The 24,266-nt window shown below is 47.0% G+C and overlaps 1 protein-coding gene across 5 annotated transcripts in view; it reads left to right on the forward strand.

Annotated features, from left to right (window-relative positions):
- uggt2 (UDP-glucose glycoprotein glucosyltransferase 2) overlaps positions 1-24,266 on the forward strand; it is a 625,263-nt gene that overhangs the window by 364,038 nt on the left and 236,959 nt on the right. For all 5 annotated transcript variants that reach the window (XM_038817830.1, XM_038817832.1, XM_038817829.1 and 2 more), the window contains 2 exons: positions 745-880; positions 16,879-17,010. In XM_038817830.1, coding sequence (XP_038673758.1) covers positions 745-880; positions 16,879-17,010 — 268 coding nt within the window. The remainder of the gene's footprint in view (positions 1-744; positions 881-16,878; positions 17,011-24,266) is intronic.

The raw sequence follows: 24,266 nt of genomic DNA on the forward strand, positions 1-24,266 counted from the left end.
TCTTGCCGGCTGTGGTAATGGTGTTGTGTCTCTGTCCACCCCAACCCAACAGCCCACCTCCTGGCCACCCCCCCTACTCCCCCCGGCTCTGGCAGAAGCCCCCTCGGGACAATGCCTACTGAGTTGCAGATTAGAGAAGTATGTGGTGAATCAGGAGATGTGGATCTTTCTACAGTTCTCGCACCCCCAGCCCTCCAAACACCACCACCTATCCTACAACAACCCCTGCAATTTACTGATTTCCATTTGTGGTTTCCGTCTTTCCCACTGGTCATTGTCGCACTGGTGGTCATATGGAACGAGTCTCCCCTACTTCTCCTTCCCCTTCCACTAAGCTGAGGCGCTATGCATTGATGTGCAGATACACCAAGAAAAAAGACCCAAATGTGTGCATGCCAGCCATTAATAGAGGCAGTGAACGAATGGTGGTCAAGAACCTCAGGGCCGCAACCCATAATTTGGGAACAACAGCTCTCATGGAGACCGGTGGTCTGCGCAATTAGCTTAGACCTGCAGATTTCTTTTCCATGGTACTTTGGTTGATGGAGCCTACTGCATTTTGTCAGTTTTTCACAATTACATTTATTCTGTTTCCCTCTGTGTTAAAATTAGCCAATTAACTCCAAAAAATGTGAAATCTGCATAAACTGCTGAAATTTCAGACAAAATATGAGTCATCTTTGTAAAATATAGAATTTACTGTAACATGAGAATACTAATGTTTTCCTTTTTTTACTGTATTAGAATTGGTTTTGTCTTTGTTGTAAATGCTGATGAGAAAGCTGATGGCAATCAGGTTGCAGGAGTTGCTCTTCTGAGAGCCTTTAACTTCATTGGAGAAGATTCTGAACTTTCCCATGCATTTTCTTCAATCGTTGCAGTGAGTATGGAGAGGATTAATATGAATAAATCGTAATGTTACATTATATTTGGGTTCTGTTGAACACTTTACTTTCAAGTTACCTCGGCTATTGTTATCACACCCTGGGCAAGTGTGCTGTCAAATTCCAGCCCCGGAATATCAACACATGTGAATTAAGCAATCATTTGTGTATTTTCCTGAGATCTTTAACCCATGACTCCTCCGATAAGTTACAAGCACCTGATTTATAAATAAAACATTAAAAAACTGTTTATTTATAACATGGAAAAAGATGAACATATAATGGTAAGAATGGAACAAAGGCCTGTTAATCTAACTCTTCCCCAAAACCTGTACCACCCTTCACCCAGACACACTCAAGACAAACATAGGTAGGGGTAGGGAAAGGATTGAAAATAACAGGGATTGAAAGGCTTGAGATGGTTCTTTGCTGCCGAGGGAGCGGCCTTCGTAGCCAATGATCTTTTAATGGTGGTCTTCAATCAGAACCTGCAGGTTGTAGAATGCTCTCTGTGTTATTCCTTGTGTCTGAATAAAGCTCGTAGTCTTAAGTTGAAGGAGATGCTTTATTTTGAGTTTGTTCTCTCTCCAGCGTTTATACTATGTTACATCTGAGCTGCCTGTCTGTGTCCTGCTCACCATCTGCCTTTCCTGTGAAGAGTCCCTGACGTCCTGTTTTGTCTGTATTTATACATCTCCCGTGCTCCCTCTAGTGATTGCTTAGTTATATTACATTTACATTGACCCCTTGTATATATACACAGATATGCAGATCACTACATCCCCCCTTTTTTCTTTTACATATTTTCTGTACAGTGTTAAAGAAAATTGTACAAAACAGTTAGATTACTTATGGTATGTGTATCTGTACAAGTGATGATGATATTGGTTATTATACAAAGCCAATTAAGATTTTGAGTCCAATCTTAATAGAAACATTTATGAGTCCAAATTTTTGAATTTGTTCGGTTGAGTTTTTTTTTTCTGTTGTTGAGGTGGTGATATTGATATTGTAACTTCTTTGTGAATGTCGTCAGTGTTCTTGTGTTTTAAGTAACATCAAGTCATCACGAGATGTTCAAATGGTCGAACCACTGATGTTAACTGATGTGGACTTTTTTCTGTGCTTGTGGTATCGATTTAGTGTGTCATCTGCCTTGAAAGCTGGTGTGCTCCTTTGTTCTGGAGCAAATATAAATTTGTGAAATTCGTTGTCATGCCATGGTATGTTTGTACTCTTGTCATTGTTTCTGAGTGTAATATTAGCATCAATGCTTCACAGCTCCAGGGTCCCAGGTTCGATTCCTGGCTGGGTCACTGTCTGTGCAGAGTCTGCACGTCCTCCCCGTGTGTGCGTGGGTTTCCTCCGGGTGCTCCGGTTTCCTCCCACAGTCCAAAGATGTGCGGGTTAGGTGGATTGGCCATGCTAAATTGCCCGTAGTGTCCTAAAAAGTAAGGTTAAGGGGGGGGTTGTTGGGTTACGGGTATAGGGTGGATACGTGGGTTTGAGTAAGGTGATCATTGCTCGGCACAACATCGAGGGCCGAAGGGCCTGTTCTGTGCTGTACTGTTCTATTGCATTGTTCTTCATGTGCAGAGTTGTACCACATTGTGCAGGTCGCTGTTTCATTGTTGTTGTTTCTGTCATTTCTGTCTTTGTTGTTTTCACTGACATTCTTGTTGTTTTTGTCATGCTTGTTATTGTCGTTGCTGTTGTTGTCTTTGTTATGCTTCTTGTTGTTGTTTTTGTTATTCTTGTAGTTGTGCTTGTAGTTATTGTTGTTCTTGTTGCGCTTCTTGTTATTTTTGTTGTTGTTCTTGTTTCTGTTGTGCTTCTTGTGGTTTTTATTGTTCTTGTTGCACTCAATGACTGCTCCGTGTGGATAATTTGAGTCATTCTCCAAGTTATTGGTGTCAGTGTCCTCTGTGGCATCTGCTGTTTCACTGAGTGTTTCTTCTTGAGGATTGTGAGAATGATCTGATGTTGCATTGATCTTGGGGACATCTTTGGTGGATTTTATTCCTCTTCTTTGCTTCCTTGCTGTTCCTCTTCTGGAGTCATTTCCGGTACATTTGAATCATCTTTGGTTTCTTGGTGCCCCTCTTCTGGAGTCAAAATCTTCAAGATTTCATTTTCTTGTGGGTAGTTTAGAGTGGATGAGGTTTCAATTGACATGGTCTCTCTGGACTCATGAGTAGCCCTACTCTGATTGTTGAGTACTTCTGTACAAACGAGCTGAGATCTGTCAGTCTCGCTGTGATCCTGCACATCCTGTATGTCGATTGTGATCCCATTGTCACCGTTTTCACATACAGTGGGTAGACTTGCATTGTCTTCTTGTTGATTATGTGAGCTTGGTAGACTTTCATAGTCTGCATCTGGTTGCTCTGATATGGTGGGTAGACCGTCATGGTCTTGTTCATGCATGGCGTTCGCTATGGAGTCTTTAATTGCTTCCATTTTGGAGTCTGTCAACGAGCTGTCTGCGGAGGCTTGCATCGCTCTCTCTGTGGAGTCGTTCAGTGTTCTCTCTGTGGAGTTGATCTGTGCTCTCTCAACTGAGTCGGTCAGTACTCTCTGTGGCGTCGTTTTCTTCTTGGTATTTGACAGGTTGCAATCATCCAATTTATCAACGATCTGACATTGCATCATGGTATTAGCTTCATCCACCATGAGTAGAGTCGTGTTGAGCTTTGCAACCATGTTGCTGATGCTATGATTAGCATATCCGAATAACTCAGCCATGCCTGAGTAATATTGTTCAGTAAACAAATCATCTTTTTTTTGTTTCGGATTTGTTATTGTTCTCTTCATGTTCAATGAACAAATCATCTTCTTTGGTTTTGGATTTGTTATTGCGCTCATCACTTTGGGTGGTGCTTGTTCCAGGATGCTGCGAAAGTTATTTTCAACTGCTGGTAAAAGTTCAGGCAATGTTGTACCTTTTGAGGTTGAATTTGGTGCTTTTGTGCCTTTAAAAGTCTTGTTTGCGATTTTTCATAGAATTTTCATAGAATTTACAGTGCAGAAGGAGGCCATTCAGCCCATCGAGTCTGCACCGGCTCTTGGAAAGAGCACCCTAACCAAGCCCACACCTCCACCCTATCCCCATAACCCAGCAACCCCACCCAACACTAAGGGCAATTTTGGACACGAAGGGCAATTTATCATGGCTAATCCACCTAATCTGCACATCTTTGGACTGTGGGAGGAAACCGGAGGCACCCGGAGGAAACCCACGCACACACGGGGAGGATGTGCAGACTCCGCACAGACAGTGACGCAAGCCGGAATCGAACCTGGGACCCTGGAGCTGTGAAGCAATTGTGCTATCCACAATGCTACCGTGCTGCCCATTTCCCCTTTAAGTGGGCCTGGTCTGCATCTGATGATGTCATGATGCTCGTGACGTAGCGTGCGCATGCACAGATCCATCTCTGCACTGTGCGGTCTTTTCTTTCAACATGCGCATGCAGAGATTGATCGGCGAACGGTGTTCGATGTTCTGCTGACTGCACATGTGCGGCTTGTGCATGCGCAGATCGATCTGCAGCCAAAACTTCTTTTTTTAACTGCGCATGCGCAGAACGGTCTTCGCGCAAAACGGCTGATTTCAACTGCGCATGAGCGGCTGTGGTTTTCTGCGCATGCACAGACCCAGATTTGCCTCTTTTATTCCCCGGGCAGTTTAAAATGTGCTCAGATGCCATTTTAACTTCTTTAGACCCGTGGAAAAGAACTTTATCGTCGTTTTTTCTCGGTAAGCACTTAAAGTTACTTTTTTCTTGCGATCTGCACTTGTCAATCTGTTTTCTGTTCTGGTAATGATTGTTTGAGTTTCGCATCGCTCATTCCCTGTGCAATTTGGTCTCCGAGCATTGAATGTCTTAAGGCAGCATTGTTACTGGTGTTACAGTACTCTTCAAATTTTTTCAGTATTACTTCTAACTTGGTGTTGTCTTCACCTTTCAAGTATTTAAAGCCGTTATATATTTCTCTAGCTTCACGTCCTGCGAGGAGCAGTGCTATTTTCATTTCTTCTGAGCCTGCTTTAAAATGATAAGCTATGATATATATGTCGAGGTGAGGGACGCCGTCAGCGTCCCTGCTGATTTCACCTTTGGGAAGTGCAGCCATCTCCAGCTCCTCAGAAATCGCGTTAGGGAACTGGAGCTCGAGCTGGATGAACTTCGGATCATTCGGGGGGGGCAGAGGTGGTCGTAGATAGTAGCTTCAGGGATGTAGTTACTCCGATGAATGAAGATAGATGGTTGACGGTGAGAGGGGCTGGGAGGAAGCAGTCAGTACAGGGATCCTCTGTGGTCGTTCCCCTTAGTAACAAGTATACCGCTTTGGACACTGTTGGTGGGACGACTTACCAGGGGTAAGCCATGGTGACTGGATCTCCAGCACTGAGTCCGTCCCTGTGGCTCAGAAGGGAATGCGGGAGAGCAGGAGAGCAATAATTATTGGGGACTCGATAGTTAGAAGGACGGATAGACGGTTCTGTGGCAACAAAAGAGACTGACAGATGGTATGTTGCCTCCCGGGTGCCAGGGTCCGTGACGTCTCAGACCATGTTTTCAGAATCCTTAAGGGGGAGGGGGAACAGCCACAAGTCGTGGTACACATCGGTACTAACGACATAGGTAAGAGTAGGTACAGGGATTTAAAACAGGAATTTAGGGAGCTGGGATGGAAGCTGAGAGCCAGGACAAACCATGTTGTCATCTCTGGTTTGTTGCCTGTGCCACGTGCTAGCGAGTTGAGGAACAGGAAGAGAGTGCAGATAAACACGTGGCTGCAGGAATGGTGTAGGAGGGAGGGTTTCAGTTACGTGGATAGTTGGAGCATATTCTGGGGAAGGTGGGACCTGTACAGACTGGACGGTTTGCACCTGAACCAGAGGGGCACCAATATCCTGGGAGAGAAATTTGCTACGGCTATTCGGGGGAGGGGGGGGGGGGGGGTGTTAAACTAATTTGTCAGGGGGCTGGGAAAACAAACTGTAGTCCAGAAGCCAGTGTTGAGAGTAGTGAGGTACTGAGGCGGGTATCAAGGTCGCCGGAGTGTACCGGCAGACAGAAAGGTGGGTTGAAGTGTGTCTACTTCAATGCAAGGAACATCCGGAATAAGGCAGGTGAGCTTGGAGCATGGATTGGTACTTGGGACTACGGTGTTGTGGCCATTACAGAGACATGGTTAGAACAGGGACAGGAATGGTTGTTGGATGTTCCGGGGTATAGATATTTCAGTCAGAGTAGGGAAGGTGGTAAAAGAGGTGGAGGAGTAGCATTGTTAATCAAGGATAGTTTAGCGGCTGCAGAAAGCAGTTCGAGAGGGATCTGCCCACTGAGGTAATATGGGCTGAAGTTAGAAATAGGAAAGGAGCGGTCACATTGTTAGGAGTTTTCCATTGGCCCCCAAATAGTCATAGAGATGTGGAGGAAGAAATTGCAAAGCAGATTATGGATAGGTGTGGAGGTCTCAGGGTAGTTGTCATGGGTGACTTTAATTTACCAAATATTGATTGGAACCTCTATAGGTCGAACAGTTGGGATGGGGCAATTTTGTACAATGTGTGCAGGAGGGTTTCCTGACACAATATGTGGATAGGCCGACAAGAGGTGGGGCTACATTGGATTTGGTACTGGGTAATGAACCGGGCCAAGTGTTAGATTTGTTTGTGGGAGAGCACTTTGGAGGTAGTGACCACAATTTGGTGTCTTTCACTATTGCAATGGAGAGGGATGGGGCCATACGGCAGAACAAGGTTCATAATTGGGGGAGGGGTAATTATGATGCGATTAGGTAAGAATTAGGGAGCATAAGATGGGAACAGAAACTGTCAGGGAAAGGCACAAATGAAAAGTGGAGCTTGTTCAAGGAACAAATACTGCATTTCCTTGATAGGTATGTCCCTGTCAGGCAGGGAGGAAATGGCCGTGTGAGGGAACCATGGTTCACAAAAGAGGTTGAATTTTTGTCAAGAGGAAAAAGGAAGCGTATGTAAGGATGAGAAAACAAGGTTCAGTTGGGTCACTTGGGGGTTACAAGGTAGCAAGGAATGAGCTGGAAAAAAGGGCTTAGGAGAGTTAGGAGGGGGCATGAGAAGTCCTTGGCGGGTCGGATCAAGGAAAACCCCAAGGCTTTTTAATCTTATGTGAGAAGAAAAAGAATGAACAGGGTGAGGTTAGGGTCGTTCAAGGACAGTAGTGGGAACTTGTGCATGGAGTCAGCAGAGATACTTTTCTTCAGTGTTCACCAAGGAGAGGGGCTATGTTTTTGAGGATGACAGTGCGATACAGGCGGGTAGGCTGGAGGAGGTAGATGTTCTGAGGGAAGATGTATTAGCAATTTTGAAAAACCTGAGGGTTGACAAGTCCCCTGGGCCAGATGGGATATATCCAAGGATTCTTTGGGAGGCAAGGAATGAGATTGCAGAGCCTTTGGCTTTGATCTTTGGGTCCTCACTGTCTATGGGGATAGTGCCAGAGGACTGGAGAGTGGCGAATGGTGTTCCTCTGTTCAAGAAAGGGAATAGAAATGACCCTGGTAATTATAGGCCGGTTAGTCTTACTTCGGTAGTCGGTATGTTAATGAAAGGGTCCTGAAGGATAGGATTAATGACCATTTGGAAAGATGCAGCTTAATCCGGGATAGTCAACACAGATTCGTCTTGCCTCACAAATTTGATTGAATTTTTTGAGGAGGTAACTAAGTGTGTAGATGAAGGTAAAGCAGTTGATGTCGTATACATCAATTTCAGTAAGGTGTTTGATAAGGTTCCCCATGGTCGGCTCATGAAGAAAGTAAGGAGGTGTGGGATAGAGGGAAATTTGGCCAATTGGATAAGTAACTGGCTGTCACATAGAAGACAGAGGGTGGAGACCAGTTACCAGCGGTGTACCACAGGGATCAGTGCTGGGTCCTCTGCTATTTGTGATTTTTATCAATGACTTGGAGGAGGAGGCTGAAGGGTGGGTCAGTAAATTTGCTGATGACACCAAGATTGGAGGGCTGTTGTAGGCTGCAAAGAGACATTTATAGGATGCAGAGCTGGGCTGAAAAATGGCAGTTGGTGTTTAACCCTGATAAGTGCGGGGTGATTCATTTTGGTAGAAAAAATTTGAATGCGATTACAGGGTCAACGGCAGGGTTCTGAGGAATATGGAGGAACAGAGAGATCTTGGGGTTCATGTTCACAGATCTCTGAAGGTTGCCACTCAGGTGGATAGAGCCGTGAAGAACGCCTGTAGTGTGTTAGCGTTTATTAACATGGGGCTTGGGTTTAAGAGCCGTGGGGTTATGCTGCAACTGTACATGACCCTGGTGAGACCACATTTGGAGTATTGTGTGCAGTTCTGGTCACCTCATTATAGGAATGATGTGAATGATGGAAAGGGTGCAAAGGAGATTTACCAGGATACTACCTGGATTGGAGGGTAGGTCTTATGAGGAAAGGTTGAGGGATCTAAGGCTTTTCACATTCGAGTGAAGGAGGATGAGAGGCCACTTAATAGAGGTTTAGAAGATGTGAGGGAGGTAGATAGAGTGGACGTTCAGAGACTATTTCCTCGGGTGGATGTAGCTGTTACAAGGGGGCATAACTACAAGATTCGGGGTGGGTGATATAGGAGGGATGTCCGAGGTCGGTTCTTTACTCAGTGAGTGTGGAATGGACTGCCTGCTGTGATAGTGGAGTCAGACACTTTAGGAAATTTCAAGCGATTATTGGACAGGCACATGGAGCAGACCAGAATGACAGGGAGTGGGATAGCTTGATCTTGGTTTCGGACAATGCTCGGCACAACATCGAGGGCTGAAGGGCCTGTTCTGTGCTGTACTGTTCTATGTTCTACGTTCTACTAGTCAGTTTCCTGTTAGAACCCGGGTTAGATTCTGACCTCTCTGTGTGGAGTTTGCACATTCCCCCCTTGTCTGTGTGGGTTTCCTCCAGGTGCTCCGGTTTCCTCGCACAGTCCAAAGATGTGCAGGTTAGGTGGATTGGCCATGTTTAATTACCCCTTAGTGTCCTAAAAAGAATGGTGGGGTTATAAGCTTACAAAGATAGGGTGGAAGCGTGAGCCTTGGTGGGGTGCTCTTTCAGAGGGTCGATGCAAACTCGATGGGCTAAATGGCCTCCTTCTGCACTGTAGTGATTCTATTTCTAAGACCATTATGGGGATAGTTTTGCCTTCACTATTTCAGCAGTATACCAGCAGGCACATTGCCTATGGAAACAGTAATTTGCATTGAGTTCAACAGACATAAGAATTTGATTGCTTCTATAATGAGTGGACAATTCACCCCAGTTTACAAGCTAAACGGTGAATAAGAAAATTATCCTGGCAGTTTTTAGTTAATAGGGAACATTGGACCCGGTTGTGCGAATGTAATTCAGTACCAATTTCAATTTATAAATTGTATTCTTATTTACATAATTCTTTAATACAGCTTGCAGTAATTTGGAAGTATAGAAGTAAGTTTATTTGCAATGGTCTTTTCTTGATTTGCGGATGGCAGAAAATTGGTTTATAGTGAGAAGGACTGTCACAAATTTTATTTCTAGAGTGCTAGAATTGATAAGTAGAGACGTTACGCTAAACCTGCAGTGAATCTTTGTTTTTCTTTTAAATGTATTTTATTACAAACATGTATCAAAACAGTTCCAGCAAATAAACATCCCGGGAAACATTCTTCCCAACAATCAACTATACAGTCTGTACAAATTTTTCCCCTTTTTCCCCCACCCACCTGCGACAAAAAACCCCTCAAGCACAGTCACAAACATCCCCCATCTTTTCTCAAACCCCATGCTAAACCGCTTAACTCCTACTTTATCTTCTCTAACCGCAAGAAGCCCATCAGGTCACCCAACCAGGCTGCTACCCCCGGTGGCGATGTCGACCACCACTCCAGCAAAATTTGCCACCGTGCAATCAGAGGGCGAAGGCCACGACATCGACCTACCTTCTCTCCATGAGCTCCAACTTCTCTGAAACCCCAAATATCACCACCAAAGGGTCCGGGTCCAACTCTTCCTTCACTACCCTGGCTAAGACCGCGAACACTCTCGCCCAGAATCTTCCCAATTTTTTGCAACCACAAAACATTTGTGCAAGATTTGCTGGCCCCCGCCTACACGTCTCACACTCATCTGCTACCCCCTGAAAGAACCCACTCATTCTCGCCCGAGTCATATGCACCCTGTGCACCACCTTAAATTGTATCAGGCTCATCCTTGCACAAGAGGAGCTCCCATTTACCCTTCGCAGTGCCTCACTCCATACTTCCCAGTTGATCTCCCCTCCCAACTCTGCTTCCCATTTCTCCTTGAGCTTCACTGACAATCCTGATTCTTTTGCTGTCAGTCTGGTCTCAGTAAAATTTGAGACGGATTTGCAGGTATCAATTACTGTTTATTTCAACCAGCTAGTTGGGTGACTCACTCTATTGGGAGAGCAGGACACAACCACAGTCTCCTGAATCTTCAACAGTGAGAGAGACAAAGGGACAATGCACTTCCTTCATATACATTCAAGTAGCATCAAGGTTCACATACATACGACCAAATAAGGCAACGGTGCAAATGCAAAGCTCCCATAGGCTTTCTCCACATTCCTTAACCTGGCCTGAGGCCCCTTTTCCCAGTATCCCTTACAACAAAGAAATGGTCTTAGTGGCTACCCATCCCCCTCTGCCTTGAATCCCAGTTGATGTTTAAAAGTCCACTAATCTAACTCCTTATTCTACTGCAGTAAAATGTTACTCCTAACTTAGCCTAACTACCCATTATGCCTTTCTGTTCATTTCCTCATCACCAGGCGCTCACCTCCCTGCTCCCCCAGCCACTTGTATATATCCCCCATTCCTCCCTCCCCTTCCACATCCGGAAACAATAGTCGCTCAAGCAGAGTGTATCCCGGCAACCCTTCAGACCTTTCGCGCAAAGTCCCTAGCCTGCAGATACCTGAACTCACTCCCCCCTCGGCAACTGTACCCTCTCCCTTAGCTCCTCCAGACTGGCCAAATCTTCCTCCAAATACAAATCCCTCACCTTGACTAGCCTCACTTACCTCCACCTCCTGCATGTACTATCCATCCCCCTGGCTCAAACCAATGATTGTCGCACAGCAGCGTTAGCACCAATATCCCTTCCACCCTAAAATGCCTTCTCAGCTGATTCCATATCTTCGCCATGAATACCTACTCAGAGCCATTGGCAATGCTGCCGTCACCATAGCCCTCAAACTAGAGCCCTTACAATATTCCTCCTCCATCCTAACCCACTCTACACCTTCTCCTTCCCACCACTGCCGCACCTTGTCTAAATTCGCCGCCCAATAATAATGAAGCAATGCTAACCCCCCTGCTGCCTCTGTCTCTGTAGCATGGTCCTCCCCACCCTCGGCACCTCCCCCACCCATACAAAGTCTGAGATGATCGTGTCCACTTTCCGAAAAAAGTCCTTTGGTATAAAGATTGGGAGAGCCTGAAAGATAAACAAGAACCCCAGCAGAATATTCATTTTCATCATTTGGACCCTCCCCACCAACGTTAAGTGCAGTGTACCCCATCTCCTAAGATCCTCTTTGGCCTCCTCCACTAGCTTTGTTAAGTTCTACTCATGGAGGCCCATCCATTCCCTCGCTACCTGAACCCCCAAGTACCTAAACCTATCCCTCGCTACCGTAAATGGCAATCCCCCTAAATTAGCCCGCTGTCCAAGCTCATTCACCGGGAATACCTCACTTTTCCCCACTTTGTACCCCGAGAACCATCCAAACCTCCCCTGCAGGCCCATAATCCTTCCCATACTCTCCAACAGATCTGAAACATACAGCAAGAGATCATCGGCATAGAGTGACACCCAATGCTCCCTCTGTCCCCTCATAATCCTCCACCACTCCGCCGACCCCCTGCGAGCCATCGTCAACGGCTCTATGGCCAGCGCAAACAGCTGGGTGTGTGCTGAGGAGTGTGGAGCATTCTAAAATATAGGTGTAAAAACCTTTGACACCTTTGAAGGCGTGGGGATGTGGAGATGACCTTGGCAAGATGTTCATCTTCATCGATGATGTGTTGAAGGCTGCGAAGAAGATGTCATAGTTTCTCTGCTACAGTACATACTCGTGCGACTCGGCCAATGTTGTCTATCTCATACGCTGCAGGAAAGGATGTCCCAAAGCGTGGGACGTTGGCGAGACCATGCAGACGCTACGACAACGAATGAACGGGCATCGCGCGACAATCACCAGGCAGGAATGTTTCCTTCCAGTCGGAGAACACTTCAGCAGTCAAGGGCATTCAGCCTCAGATCTCCGGATAAGCGTTCTCCAAGGCGGCCTTCAGGACACGCGACAACACAGAATTGCAGAATTGCACGGTGGCAAATTGCCGAAACTTATAGCCAAGTTCCGCACGCATGAGTGCGGCCTCAACCGGGATCTTGGATTCATGTCGCATTACATTCACCCCCCACCATCTGGCCTGGACTTGCAAAATCCTACCAACTGTCCTGGTTTGAGACAATTCACACCTCTTTAACCTGGGATTACGCCTATCTATGGATCTGTAAAGATTTGATTACCCGCAAATGCTCGCATTCCAAGCATTGTCTAGCATCTCTGACTTTGTCTATATATATGTTTCTGGAACATATCTCTTCATTCACCTGAGGAAGGAGCAGTGCTCCGAAAGCTCGTGTTTGAAACAAACCTGTTGGACTTTAACCTGGTGTTGTAAGACTTCTTACTGTGCTCACCCCAGTCCAACGCCGGCATCTCCACATCATGTTTTGTTAGGGCAGCACGGTGGCGCAGTGGTAGCACTGCAGTTTCACGGCGCCTAGGTCCCAGGTTCGATCCCAGCTCTGGGTCACTGGACGTGTGGAGTTTGCACATTCTCCCCGTGTTTGCGTGGGTTTCGGCCCCACAACCCAAAGATGTGCAAGGTAGGTGGATTGAACACGCTAAATTGCCCCTTAATTGGAAAAAATGAATTGGGTACTCTAAATTTTAAAAAAATGTTTTGTGCAATAGAACATAGAACATAGAACGATACAGCGCAGTACAGGCCCTTCGGCCCACAATGTTGCACCGACATGGGAAGTCAAAAATTAAAGGCCATCTAACCTACACTACACCATTATCATCCATATGCTTATCCAATAAACTTTTAAATGCCCTCAATGTTGGTGAGTTCGCTACTGTTGGAGGTAGGGCATTCCATGGCCTCACCACTCTTTGCGTAAAAACCTACCTCTGACCTCTGTCCTATATCTATTACCCCTCAATTTAAGGCTATGTCCCCTCGTGCTAGCCACCTCCATCCGCGGGAGAAGGCTCTCACTGTCCACCCTATCTAACCCTCTGATCATTTTGTATGCCTCTATTAAGTCACCTCTTAACCTTCTCTCTAACGAAAACAACCTCAAGTCCATCAGCCTTTCCTCATAAGATTTTCCCTCCATACCAGGCAACATCCTGGTAAATCTCCTCTGCACCCGTTCCAAAGCTTCCACGTCCTTCCTATAATGAGGCGACCAGAACTGTATGCAATACTCCAAATGCGGCCGTACCAGAGTTTTGTACAGCTGCAACATGACCTCATGGCTCCGGAACTCAATCCCTCTACCAATAAAGGCCAACACACCATAGGCCTTCTTCACAACCCTATCAACCTGGGTGGCAACTTTCAGGGATCTATGTACATGGACACCGAGACCCCTCTGCTTATCCACACTGCTAAGAATTTTACCATTAGCCAAATATTCCGCATTCCTGTTATTCTTTCCAAATTGAATCACCTCACACTTCTCTACATTAAACTCCATTTGCCACCTCTCAGCCCAGCTCTGCAGCTTATCTATGTCCCTCTGTAACCTGCAACATCCTTCCACACTGTCTACAACTCCACCGACTTTAGTGTCGTCTGCAAATTTACTCACCCAACCTTCTGTGCCCTCCTCTAGGTCATTTATAAAAATGACAAACAGCAACGGCCCCAGAACAGATCCTTGTGGTACGCCACTCGTAACTGAACTCCATTCTGAACATTTGCCATCAACCATCACCCTCTGTCTTCTTTCAACTAGCCAATTTCTGATCCACATCTCTAAATCACCCTCAATTCCCAGCCTCCGTATTTTCTGCAATAGCCGACCGTGGGGAACCTTGTCAAACGCTTTACTGAAATCCATATACACCACATCAACTGCTCTACCCTCGTCTACCTGTTCAGTCACCTTCTCAAAGAACTCGATAAGGTTTGTGAGGCATGACCTACCCTTCACAAAACCATGCTGACTTTCCCTAATCATATTATTCCTATCTAGATGATTATAAATCGTATCTCTTATAATCCTCTCCAAGACTTTACCCACAACAGACGTGAGGCTCAGCGGCCTATAGTTACCGGGGTTATCTCTACTTCCCTTCTTGAACAAAGGGACCACATTTGCTATCCTCCAGTCCTCTGGCACTATTCCTGTAGCAAATGATGACATAAAAATCAAAGCCAAAGGCTCAGCAATCTCAGAATCCTAGGATAAATCCCATCAGGCCCCGGGGACTTATCTATTTTCACCTTGTCCAGAATTGCCAACACTTCTTCCCTACGCACCTCAATGCCATCTATTCTAATAGCCTGGGTCTCAGCATTCTCCTCCACAACATTATCTTTTTCCTGAGTGAATACTGACGAAAGGTATTCATTTATTATCTCGCTTATCTCCTCAGCCTCCACACACAACTTCCCACCACTGTCCTTGACTGGCCCTACTCTTACCCTAGTCATTCTTTTATTCCTGACATACCTATAGAAAGCTTTTGGGTTTTCCTTGTACTTTTGGGTTTTTCTTGTTATAAATAAATTGACATGTCTGGCTGCAGAGGACCCAGTTTGGGGGCCTTTTGCTCCAGGAGAGTACTCTTCAAACCCGGTGGTTGTCTCCACTTTAAAAATATGGAGGCAACTCCAGCATCATTTGAAGGTGGCATCAACATCTTGGTGGGCCTCTATTTGTATGAACCACTTATTCGAACCTGCGAAGTTGGATGCCAGATTTGGGGGTGGAAAGATTTATTTTTGGAGGGGCTGTTTGCCAGCTTGCAGGAGCTGAAAGAGAAAGTCAGGCTCTTGCGGTCGGATGAGCTAAGGTACCTCCAGGTTTGGAATTTTGTTTGGACGTTTCTGACATTTCTGGTGGTGCCAACTTCAACCTTGGTGGATAGGATTCTTTCTTGTTCAGGGTTGGAAGAGGGGAGTACGCCTGGCATCTATGGAAGGGTTTTGGGTAGAGTCAGTCTCAGTGGAGGAGGTGAAGTCGAAATGGTAGGAGGAGTCGGGACTCATGCTGGACGAGGAGGTGTGGAGTGAGTCCTTCCACAGGGTGAAAGCTACGTCATCATGTGCGAGGTTGAATCTGATCCAGCTTCAGGTAGTGTTTAGGATGCTCCTCATCAAGGCCAGAATGAGTTGTTCCATTGAGAGGATTGAGAATAGGTGTGAGCGCTGTTCAAGAGAGCCTGCAATCTACACGCACATGTTCTGGTCCTGTCCCAAGCTTAAGGGTTTCTGGGTCTCTTTTTTCAACACCATATTGGCAATTCTGCATATTGAACTGGAGATCTGTCCTTTAGTGGCTATATTTGGGGTGTCGACCATGCCCGAGTTGTGCGCAGATGCCTTGGCATTCGTTTCGCTAGTTGCTCAGAGGTGCATCCTCCTGAGTTGGACACTGGTGATGCTACCTAGCGCCTCAGCATCACCAGGTGACTTAATGTAGTTTTTGCACCTTGAGAAGGTCAAACATACTGTGAGGGGGTCAATTGAAGGATTCTACCATAGATGGCAACTGTTCATATTGTACTTTAAGGAATTAGTCACTGTTGGCTGTTAGAAGTGGGTGGGGGAAAGAGTGAGGGGGTTTACTTGGCTATTGTTTTTATCATTTAGTTTGCTGGTGTTTGTAATTTTTGGACTTTCTATATAAATGATAGGAGTTTAATAGAAATATTTTAAAGAAAATAATTAAGCGATGTTAGTTATGTCTTCATTTCTGTTCTGTGTCATCGGTTGCAGAATATTTTTATCCTATTTTCTTACCTTTTCTCTTTGAAAGGTCCAGATGCTTGTGGGAATGTTTACACTTGCATGTTTGGAGGGAGTGGGGGACACCACTTCTGACTTTATCACGACATCAGTACAATTTCTAGGTGGAAGCCACGATGCATTTATGACGGGAAACCTTTGCATGACCCTGAGTAATGTTTCTGTGAGATGACTGTCATGGCATGACAAGAGAAGAGATGGGTCGGCACTTAAAGGGGCAGAGGCACATAATGTAACAAATCCTCTATTAGAAGCCTCAACCAACCAAGAGGATATAAAAGTGTTTGAGTTGAAACTGGATGAGAGACGATGATTTCTCCATCAGAAAAATGCCCCTCACTATCCCAGGGACTACTGCCAAGTGTTATCTGTGGTTCCAAATAGTACCCATCAGAGGGAAAGGTGATAAGGAACAAGCTTCACCTGTGCAAAACATTTTGTTGAAGGGGGCAATCGAAGCTTGCTGCAATCTCAATTGCGGTGGTAGGGTAGAAAGATTCAGCAGGAAAGTCGTGTTATGCCTTCAGCCTCACCACTATTTATCGTAACAATGAGGATTATAATTGTTTCTGTTTTTATTCAAGATTTGCATGTCAGTAAATGTAGATACTGGGGATTACAGATAGCGGAGAATCTGGGTGATTTTCTTTATCCTTTAGTTAAACGGTAGTGCTCTTATGCACCTTTCATGAGATGAATACTACCTGAATATTGATGAATGCTTGCCAAATCAGGAAATTGTTAAATGGAGTTAAGTTACATTCTGGAGTCATGGATTTTGCCAACTTTTGTGTGTGAAATAATTAACAAAAAAAATTAAAATTAAAATTGCCCTTTATGTGTTCTCGATTGTTCACACCATTCTCTATTCTTGCAGATATACAATCAAGTACAGGTTGGGGAATCACTTACTGCGGACAATGTAATCAGTTTTATGAAAAAGAAGTACCCACGAGTTGATGTTGAAAACATCTTGGGTGTTGATTCTGAATTTGATGATCAAAGGATGGTGAGTAGTACAAGTGCTGGTTTTAAGTAATACTGATGTCTCTATTACATTGGGCTGGGTTTAAAGGAAAGCCCAAATATACAGTTTTTAATATGCTTTGCAAGTTCCTCACAAGTTATAATTTCATGTCCCATGTTATGATACCCATGGAGACCAATAAACCAAAGAACCACATTTACTGAATGAATCCTCCCACAACAAAGCCAATGGAAAAGATTTTACTTTTTATAACTATTACTTTAACAATGAAATCAAAATAAATGTAAATTAAACGTGAATTGACAAACACGTTGGATTCAACATAAATTATAAATTGCACATTAGAACATAGAACAGTACAGCACAGAACAGGCCCTTCGGCCCTCAATGTTGTGCCGAGCACATTAAACAGAAGAATAGAAAATAGGAACATTTGGCCCTTTGAGTCTGCTCCACTCTCTGTCACAACATCATGCTCATGTGCTCTCCCCATATCCTTGACGATTTGGAGTCTCGATTGTCTATTTCGATCTTAAATATATTCAGTGACTTGGCCTCCAGCCTTCTGTGGTGGAGAATTTCACAGGTTCACCGCCCTCTGGGTGAAGATGTTTCTCTGCATCTCGGTTCTTAATCCTTGGCCAAAAGCAGCACCTGACCAACCCAAAATGCATCAGCATCAAGATAACCACAACCACACGTCTGGAGAACCTCCTTAACTCTGATAACAAATGGTGTTGATCCATCAATGTCACCTTCAAGTCACAAAACAGCTGCAGAAATCTTCACAGCCCTCCATCTTCTTCAATCTATCTGTACTGCACCACTAGCTCAAAGCGCTCTTTGTATTCAAAGAGAAAATGCTGGAAAATCTCAGCAGGTCTGGCAGCATCTGTAGGGAGAGAAAAGAGCTAACGTTTCGAGTCCAGGTGACCCTTTGTCAAAACTATAATACAGAGAAAGTGGGAAATATTTATACTGTGCAGTGAGAATGAAAGATGAGTCATAGCCACAGAAATCCAGGGAAAGAGGTGCAAGTGAAATGCTGCTTAACCTGGAATGAGTGTTTTGGGCCTGGGATGTTAAGCATGGAAGAGGTAAAGGGGCAGATGTTATACTTTCTGCGATTGCATGGAAAGGTACCATGGGTGATGGGAGAGGAGTAGGGTATAGTGGAGGAATGGACAAGATTATCTCAGCACAGTGGTACAGTGGTTAACACAGTTGTTTCACAGCTCCAGGGTCCCAGGTGCGATTCCCAGCTTGGGTCTCTGTCGTGCGGAGTCTGTACGTTCTCCCCGTGGATGCGTGGGTTTCCTCCAGGTGCTCCGGTTTCCTCCTACAGTCCAAAGATGTGCAGATTAGGTGGATTGGCCATGCTAAATTGCCCTTAGTGTCCAAAGAATGTTGGGTGGGGTTACTGGGTTACCACGATAGGATGGAAGTATGGGCTTGGGTAGGGTGGTCTGGTGGGGTGAAATGTGAGAACGAAGGGGTCTTTATCCTTGTTCTGGGAGGGAGGGGAAGGGGCGATGGTTGTGGCGCGGGAGGTGGACCACACACTGTTGAAATCATGGTTGAGGAAGAAGGAACACATTTTCGAAGCACCATTTTGGAAAGTGCCATCATCGGAACAAATGCGCAGAGGCAAAGGAGCTGAGAGGAAATGATGGGGTCCTTACAGGGTGTAGGATGCGAAGAGCTGTAGTCCAGATAGCTGTGGGAGTCTGTGGGCTTGTAGTGGATATTAGTAGGTAGTCTATTGTCAGAAATGGACACAGAAAGATCAAGGAAGGGAAGGAGTGTCTGAGTTGGACCAGGTGAAAGTGATGGAGGGGTGGAAATGGGAAGCGAAGTTGATGAATTTTTACAGGTTAGGACGAGAGCATGAATCGGCACCAAAATAGTCATTAATATACCAGTACATGAGTTGTGGGAGGGGACTCGGGTAGGCCTGGAACAAGGAATGTTCCACATACCCCATAAAAAGGCAAGCGTAGCGAGGGCCCATGCGGTTACCCATTGCTACATCTTTGATTTGGAAAAAGTGTGATGAGTTAATGGAGAAGTTGTTGGGAGATAGAACAAGTTCAACTAGGGGGAGGAGAGTATTGGTGGATGGGAATTGTCCGGGTCTCTTTACGAGAAATAAGCAAAGAGCTCTCAGGCCATCCTGGTGTGGGATGGAGGTGTAAAGAGATTGCACATCCAAGGTAAATATGATGTGGTTAGGGCCCGCGAAATGGAAGCTGTCAATGTGATGCAGGGCATCGGAGGAATCCCAGATGTGGGTGGGGAGGGAATGGACTGGAGAGTGAGGATGGAGTAGGTAAAAGCAGGCTGTCCGGGGTTGGGAGACTATGAGGTTGGAAGCCGTAGGAGGAAGGCATCCAGAGGAAATGAGGTCGCTAACGGTGTTGGAGATAATAGCTTGATGTTCAGCAGTCTGGTCATGGTCAAGGGGGAGGTAGGAGGAAGTATCTGAGATACATAGAACATATAGTGCAGAAGGAGGCCATTCGGCCCATCGAGTATGAACCGACTCACTTAAGCCCTTACTTCCACCCTATCCCCATAACCCAGTAACCCCCTCCTAACATTTCTGGACACTGAGGGCAATTTAGCATGGCCAATCCACTTAACCTGCACATCTTTGGGCTGTGGGAGGAAACCGGAGCACCTGAAACCCACGCAGACACGGGGAGAATGTGAAAACTCCACATGACAGTGTCCCAGCGTGGAATTGAACCTGGGCCCTGGCCCCTCATAATCTTGTAGACCTCCATGAGGTTGCCCCTTCAATCTCTGTCATTCTGATGAAAACAGTCCGAGTCTATTCAGCCTCTCCACATAGCTAACACCCTCCAGACCAGGGAACATCCTGGTAAACCTCCTCTGCACCCTCTCCAAAGCCTCCACATCCTTCTGGTAATGTGGTGACCAGAATCATGTGCAATACGTACTGCTGTATCCTCTGACAATCCTCAACACTATCTGCCACTTCACCAACCTTGCTGTCATCCGTGAACTTACTACAGTAGTCCCCCGTTATACCGCGCTCCGCAATACCGCGGTTCGCGATATACCGCGGGGGGGCTGATGGACCCCAACTGTCAGTTATGTCAATTTCAGCGGCCGGCTCCGGAGAGGAAAGCTGCTCTCACTGAAATAATCAGCCGGCCGCTGAAATTGACACTGCCGGCTGCTCTCTCCCTCCAATCCAACTTTTAAGTTTTAATGTTTCTGATTGGAGGGAGAGAGCAGCCGGCAGTGTCAATTTCAGCGGCCAGCTGATTGTTTCAGTGAGAGAGCAGCTTCCCTCTCCGGATCAAAGTGAGCCGTCCGCTGAAATTGACACTGCCGGCTGCTCTCTCCCTCCAATCAGAAACATTAAAACTTAAAAGTTGGATTGGAGGGAGAGAGCAGCGGGCAGTGTCAATTTCAGCGGCCGGCTCACTTTGATCCAGAGAGGGAAGCTGCTCTCACTGAAACAATCAGCTGGCCGCTGAAATTGACACTGCCGAGGGGGGGCGGGTGTTGGGGGGGAGAAGAGGGGGGGCGGGTGTTGGGGGGGGAGAAGAGGGGGGGCGGGTGTTGGGGGGGGAGAGGAGGGGGGGCGGGTGTTGGGGGGAGAGGAGGGGGGGCGGGTGTTGGGGGGGGAGAGGAGGGGGGGCGGGTGTTGGGGGGACAGAGGAGGGGGGGCGGGTGTTGGGGGGGAGAGGAGGGGGGGCGGGTGTTGGGGGGGAGAGGAGGGGGGGCGGGTGTTGGGGGGGAGAGGAGGGGGGGGGGGTGTTGGGGGGGAGAGGAGGGGGGGCGGGTGTTGGAGGGGGGGCGGGTGTGTTGGGGGGGGAGAGGAGGGGGGGCGGGTGTTGGGGGGGAGAGGAGGGGGGGCGGGTGTTGGGGGGGAGAGGAGGGGGGGGGTGTTGGGGGGGAGAGGAGGGGGACGGGTGTTGGGGGGGGAGAGGAGGGGGGCGGGTGTTGGGGGGGAGAGGAGGGGGGGCGGGTGTTGGGGGGGGGAGAGGAGGGGGCGGGTGTTGGGGGGGAGAGGAGGGGGGGGCGGGGTGTGGGGGGACCCCACCTGCGGTATGGGGGAGACCCCCCTGCGGGTGTGGGGGAGACCCCCCTGCGGGTGTGGGGGAGACCCCCCTGCGGGTGTTGGGGGAGAGAGGAGGGCCCTGCGGGTGTTGGGGGACGGGGGAGGAGAGGGGGGGGGGGGGGGCGAGCCGGAGGGTGTGAGGTGGGTGGGGTGGGGTGGGGGGGGAGGGGAGAGGAGGAGACAGAGCCCAGTGGGTGTTGGGGGAGAGGAGGAGACAGAGCACAGTGGGTGTTGGGGGAGAGGGGGCGAGCCGGAGGGTGTGGGGGGGAGAGGGGTCTAGTTGGATGATGTGGGGGCGAACCGGAGGGTGTGGGGGGGAGAGGGGGGCGAGCCGGAGGGTGTTGGGGGGGGAGAGGGGGGCCGAGCCAGAGGGTGTTGGGGGGGTAGAGGGGGCGAGCCGGAGGGTGTGGGGGGAGAGGGGTCTAGTTGGAGGATGTGGGGGGAGAGGGGGCAAGCCGGAGGGAAAAAAAAGAAATTGACACTGCCGGCTGCTCTCTCCCTCCAATCAGAAACATTAAAACTTAAAAGTTGGATTGGAGGGAGAGAGCAGCGGGCAGTGTCAATTTCAGCGGCCGGCTGATTATTTCACTGAGAGCAGCTTCTCTCCGGATCAAAGTGAGCCGGTCGCTGAAATTTTAATTGGATCCACGATGGGGGTTTTAAATTTATTTAAAAATCTATGCTAGCGCTTCCCATTGTGAGTCTACGGGGGTCTGACCTCTCCCCCCGCCCCCCGTAGATCACAATGGGAAGCGCTAGCATAGATTTTTAAATAAATTTAAAACCCCCATCGTGGATATCCGCGGCTCGGTTACAACGCGGGTGGGGGTCTTGGACCCCAACATCCGCGTTATAAAGGGGGACTACTGTAATCAGACCAGCTACATTTTCCTCCAAATCGTTTATGTACACTACAAACAACAGAGGCCCCAGCACAGATCCCTGTGGAACACCTCTAGTCCCAACCTTCCATTCTACTGTTACAATTTGCCTTCTGTGAACGAGCCAGTTCTGTATCCATCTTACCACCTCACCTCCGATCCAGTGTGATTTCACCTTTTGTATCGGACTGCCATGAGGCACCTTGTCAAAGGCTTTACTGAAGTCCATGTAACAAGATCCACCGCCCTCCCCTCATTAATCATCCTTGTCACCTCCTCAAAAAACGCGATCAAGTTAGTGAGGCATGACATCCCCTTTACAAAACCATTCTGTCTATCGCTTATGAGTCCATTTGTTTCCAAATGGGTATACCTCCTGTCCCTGAGAATTCTCTCCAATAATTTACCCACTACCGACGTGAGGCTCACCAGCCTATTGTTTCCAGGATTATGCCTGCTACCTTTCCTAAACAGCATATTAGCTATTCTCCAGTCCTCTGGGATCTTATCTGTAGCCAATGAGGATACAAAGATGTCAGTCAAGGTCCCAGCAATTTCCTCCCTTGCTTCCCTCAGTATTCTGGGATAAATTCCATCCGGCCCAGGAGACGAATATCTTTGAAAAGATCCAGGGCGGCATATGGCACAGTGGATAGCACTGGGACTGAGGTGCTGAGGACCCAGATTCGAATCCCGGCCCTGGGTCACTGTCCGCGTGGAGTTTGCACATTCTCCCCATGTCTGCGTGGGTTTCACCCCCACAACCCAAAGATGTGCAGGTTAAGTGGATTGGCCATGCTAAATTGCCCCTTAATTGGAAAAAATATATAATTGGGTACTCTAAATTTATTTTTTAAAATATCCAATACACCCTCGTTTTCGATGTTATCCAGACTGTCCACACACCTTCCTAAAGAATCATCTTCCACAAAGTACCTTTCTTTGGTGAACACTGATGCAAAGTACTCATTTAGTACTTCGCCCTCTGGCTTAGTACCTCTGGCTTAACACATTGATTCCCCTCACTGCCCATAAGTGGTCCAATCCTTTCCCTGGCCACGCTCTTGCTTTTTACAAATGAATAAAAACCTTTGGGATTCACTTTAATCTTACTTGCCAAGACTTTTCATGACCCCTCCTTGCCCTCCTTATTTCCCGCTTCAGTACCTTCCTACTTACTTTATACTCCTCAAAGACTTTGACTGTCCCCACCCTTCTGGACCGTATAAAGGCCTCTTTTTTCCTTTTTGATGATGTTCACAATATCCCTCGTAATCCAAGGCTCCCAAAACTTTCCATACTTATCCTTCGTTCTCTCAAGAACGTGACTTTCCTGAAACCTAAGCAACTGTCTCTTGAAAGACTCCCACATGTCGGATGTTGATTTTCTATCCAACAGCTGCACCCAATCTAAATTCTTCAATTCCTGTCTAATGCTATCGTAATTTGCCGTTCCTGGAATTATGGTCATTACTACAAAAATGTTCCCCTACTGAAATTTTAACCTCCTGTCCAGGCTCATTCCAGGTCCAGTACTGTCCCTTCCCCAGTTGGACTATCTACATGCTGCATCAAGAAGCTTTCCTGGATACACTTTACAAACTCTGCCCCATCCAAGGTCCTAACACTAAGTGAGTCCCAGTCAATATAGGGGAAATTAAAATTCCCGACCACAACAACCCTATTACTTTTGCACCTATCCAAAATCTCTTTCCCTGTCTGCTTCTCCATCTCTCATTGGCAGTTGGGGGCTTGATAATAAACCCCCAACATTGTAATTGCCCCCTTCCTGTTCCTGAGCTCTATCCAGATTGCCTCATTGATGAGCCCTCCAATGTGTCCTCTCGCAGTACGGCTGTAATATTCTCCTTAATCAGTAATGCTACTCCCCCACACCTGTTACAACCTCCTCTATCTCTCCAAAAACATCTATATCCTCCAACGTTCAGCTGCCAATCCTGCCCTTCCTTTAACCACATTTCTGTGATAGCCACAACATCATAATTGCAAGTTCTAATAGGTGCTCTAAATTCATCTGCCTTACACGCTATACTTCTGGCGTTGAAACAAACATACTTCAAAACACTGCGTTTGAGCACCCAGGATGATGTTGTTCTCTTATTTTTGTTCTCTATTTCCCCTTCAGTTATTACACCTTCTCAGCTAGCGCTCTGGTTCCCACTCACCTGCCATACTAGTTTAAATCCTCCTGAGGAGCATAGACTTGGCCTCCTAATCCCAACTCCTCCTTTCCTCCCTATCCCTATTCCCTTCTTGCTATCTGGCATGTCATCTTTGTT

This window comes from Scyliorhinus canicula, chromosome 14, assembly GCF_902713615.1.
Source record: "Scyliorhinus canicula chromosome 14, sScyCan1.1, whole genome shotgun sequence".
Lineage (NCBI taxonomy): Eukaryota > Metazoa > Chordata > Chondrichthyes > Carcharhiniformes > Scyliorhinidae > Scyliorhinus > Scyliorhinus canicula.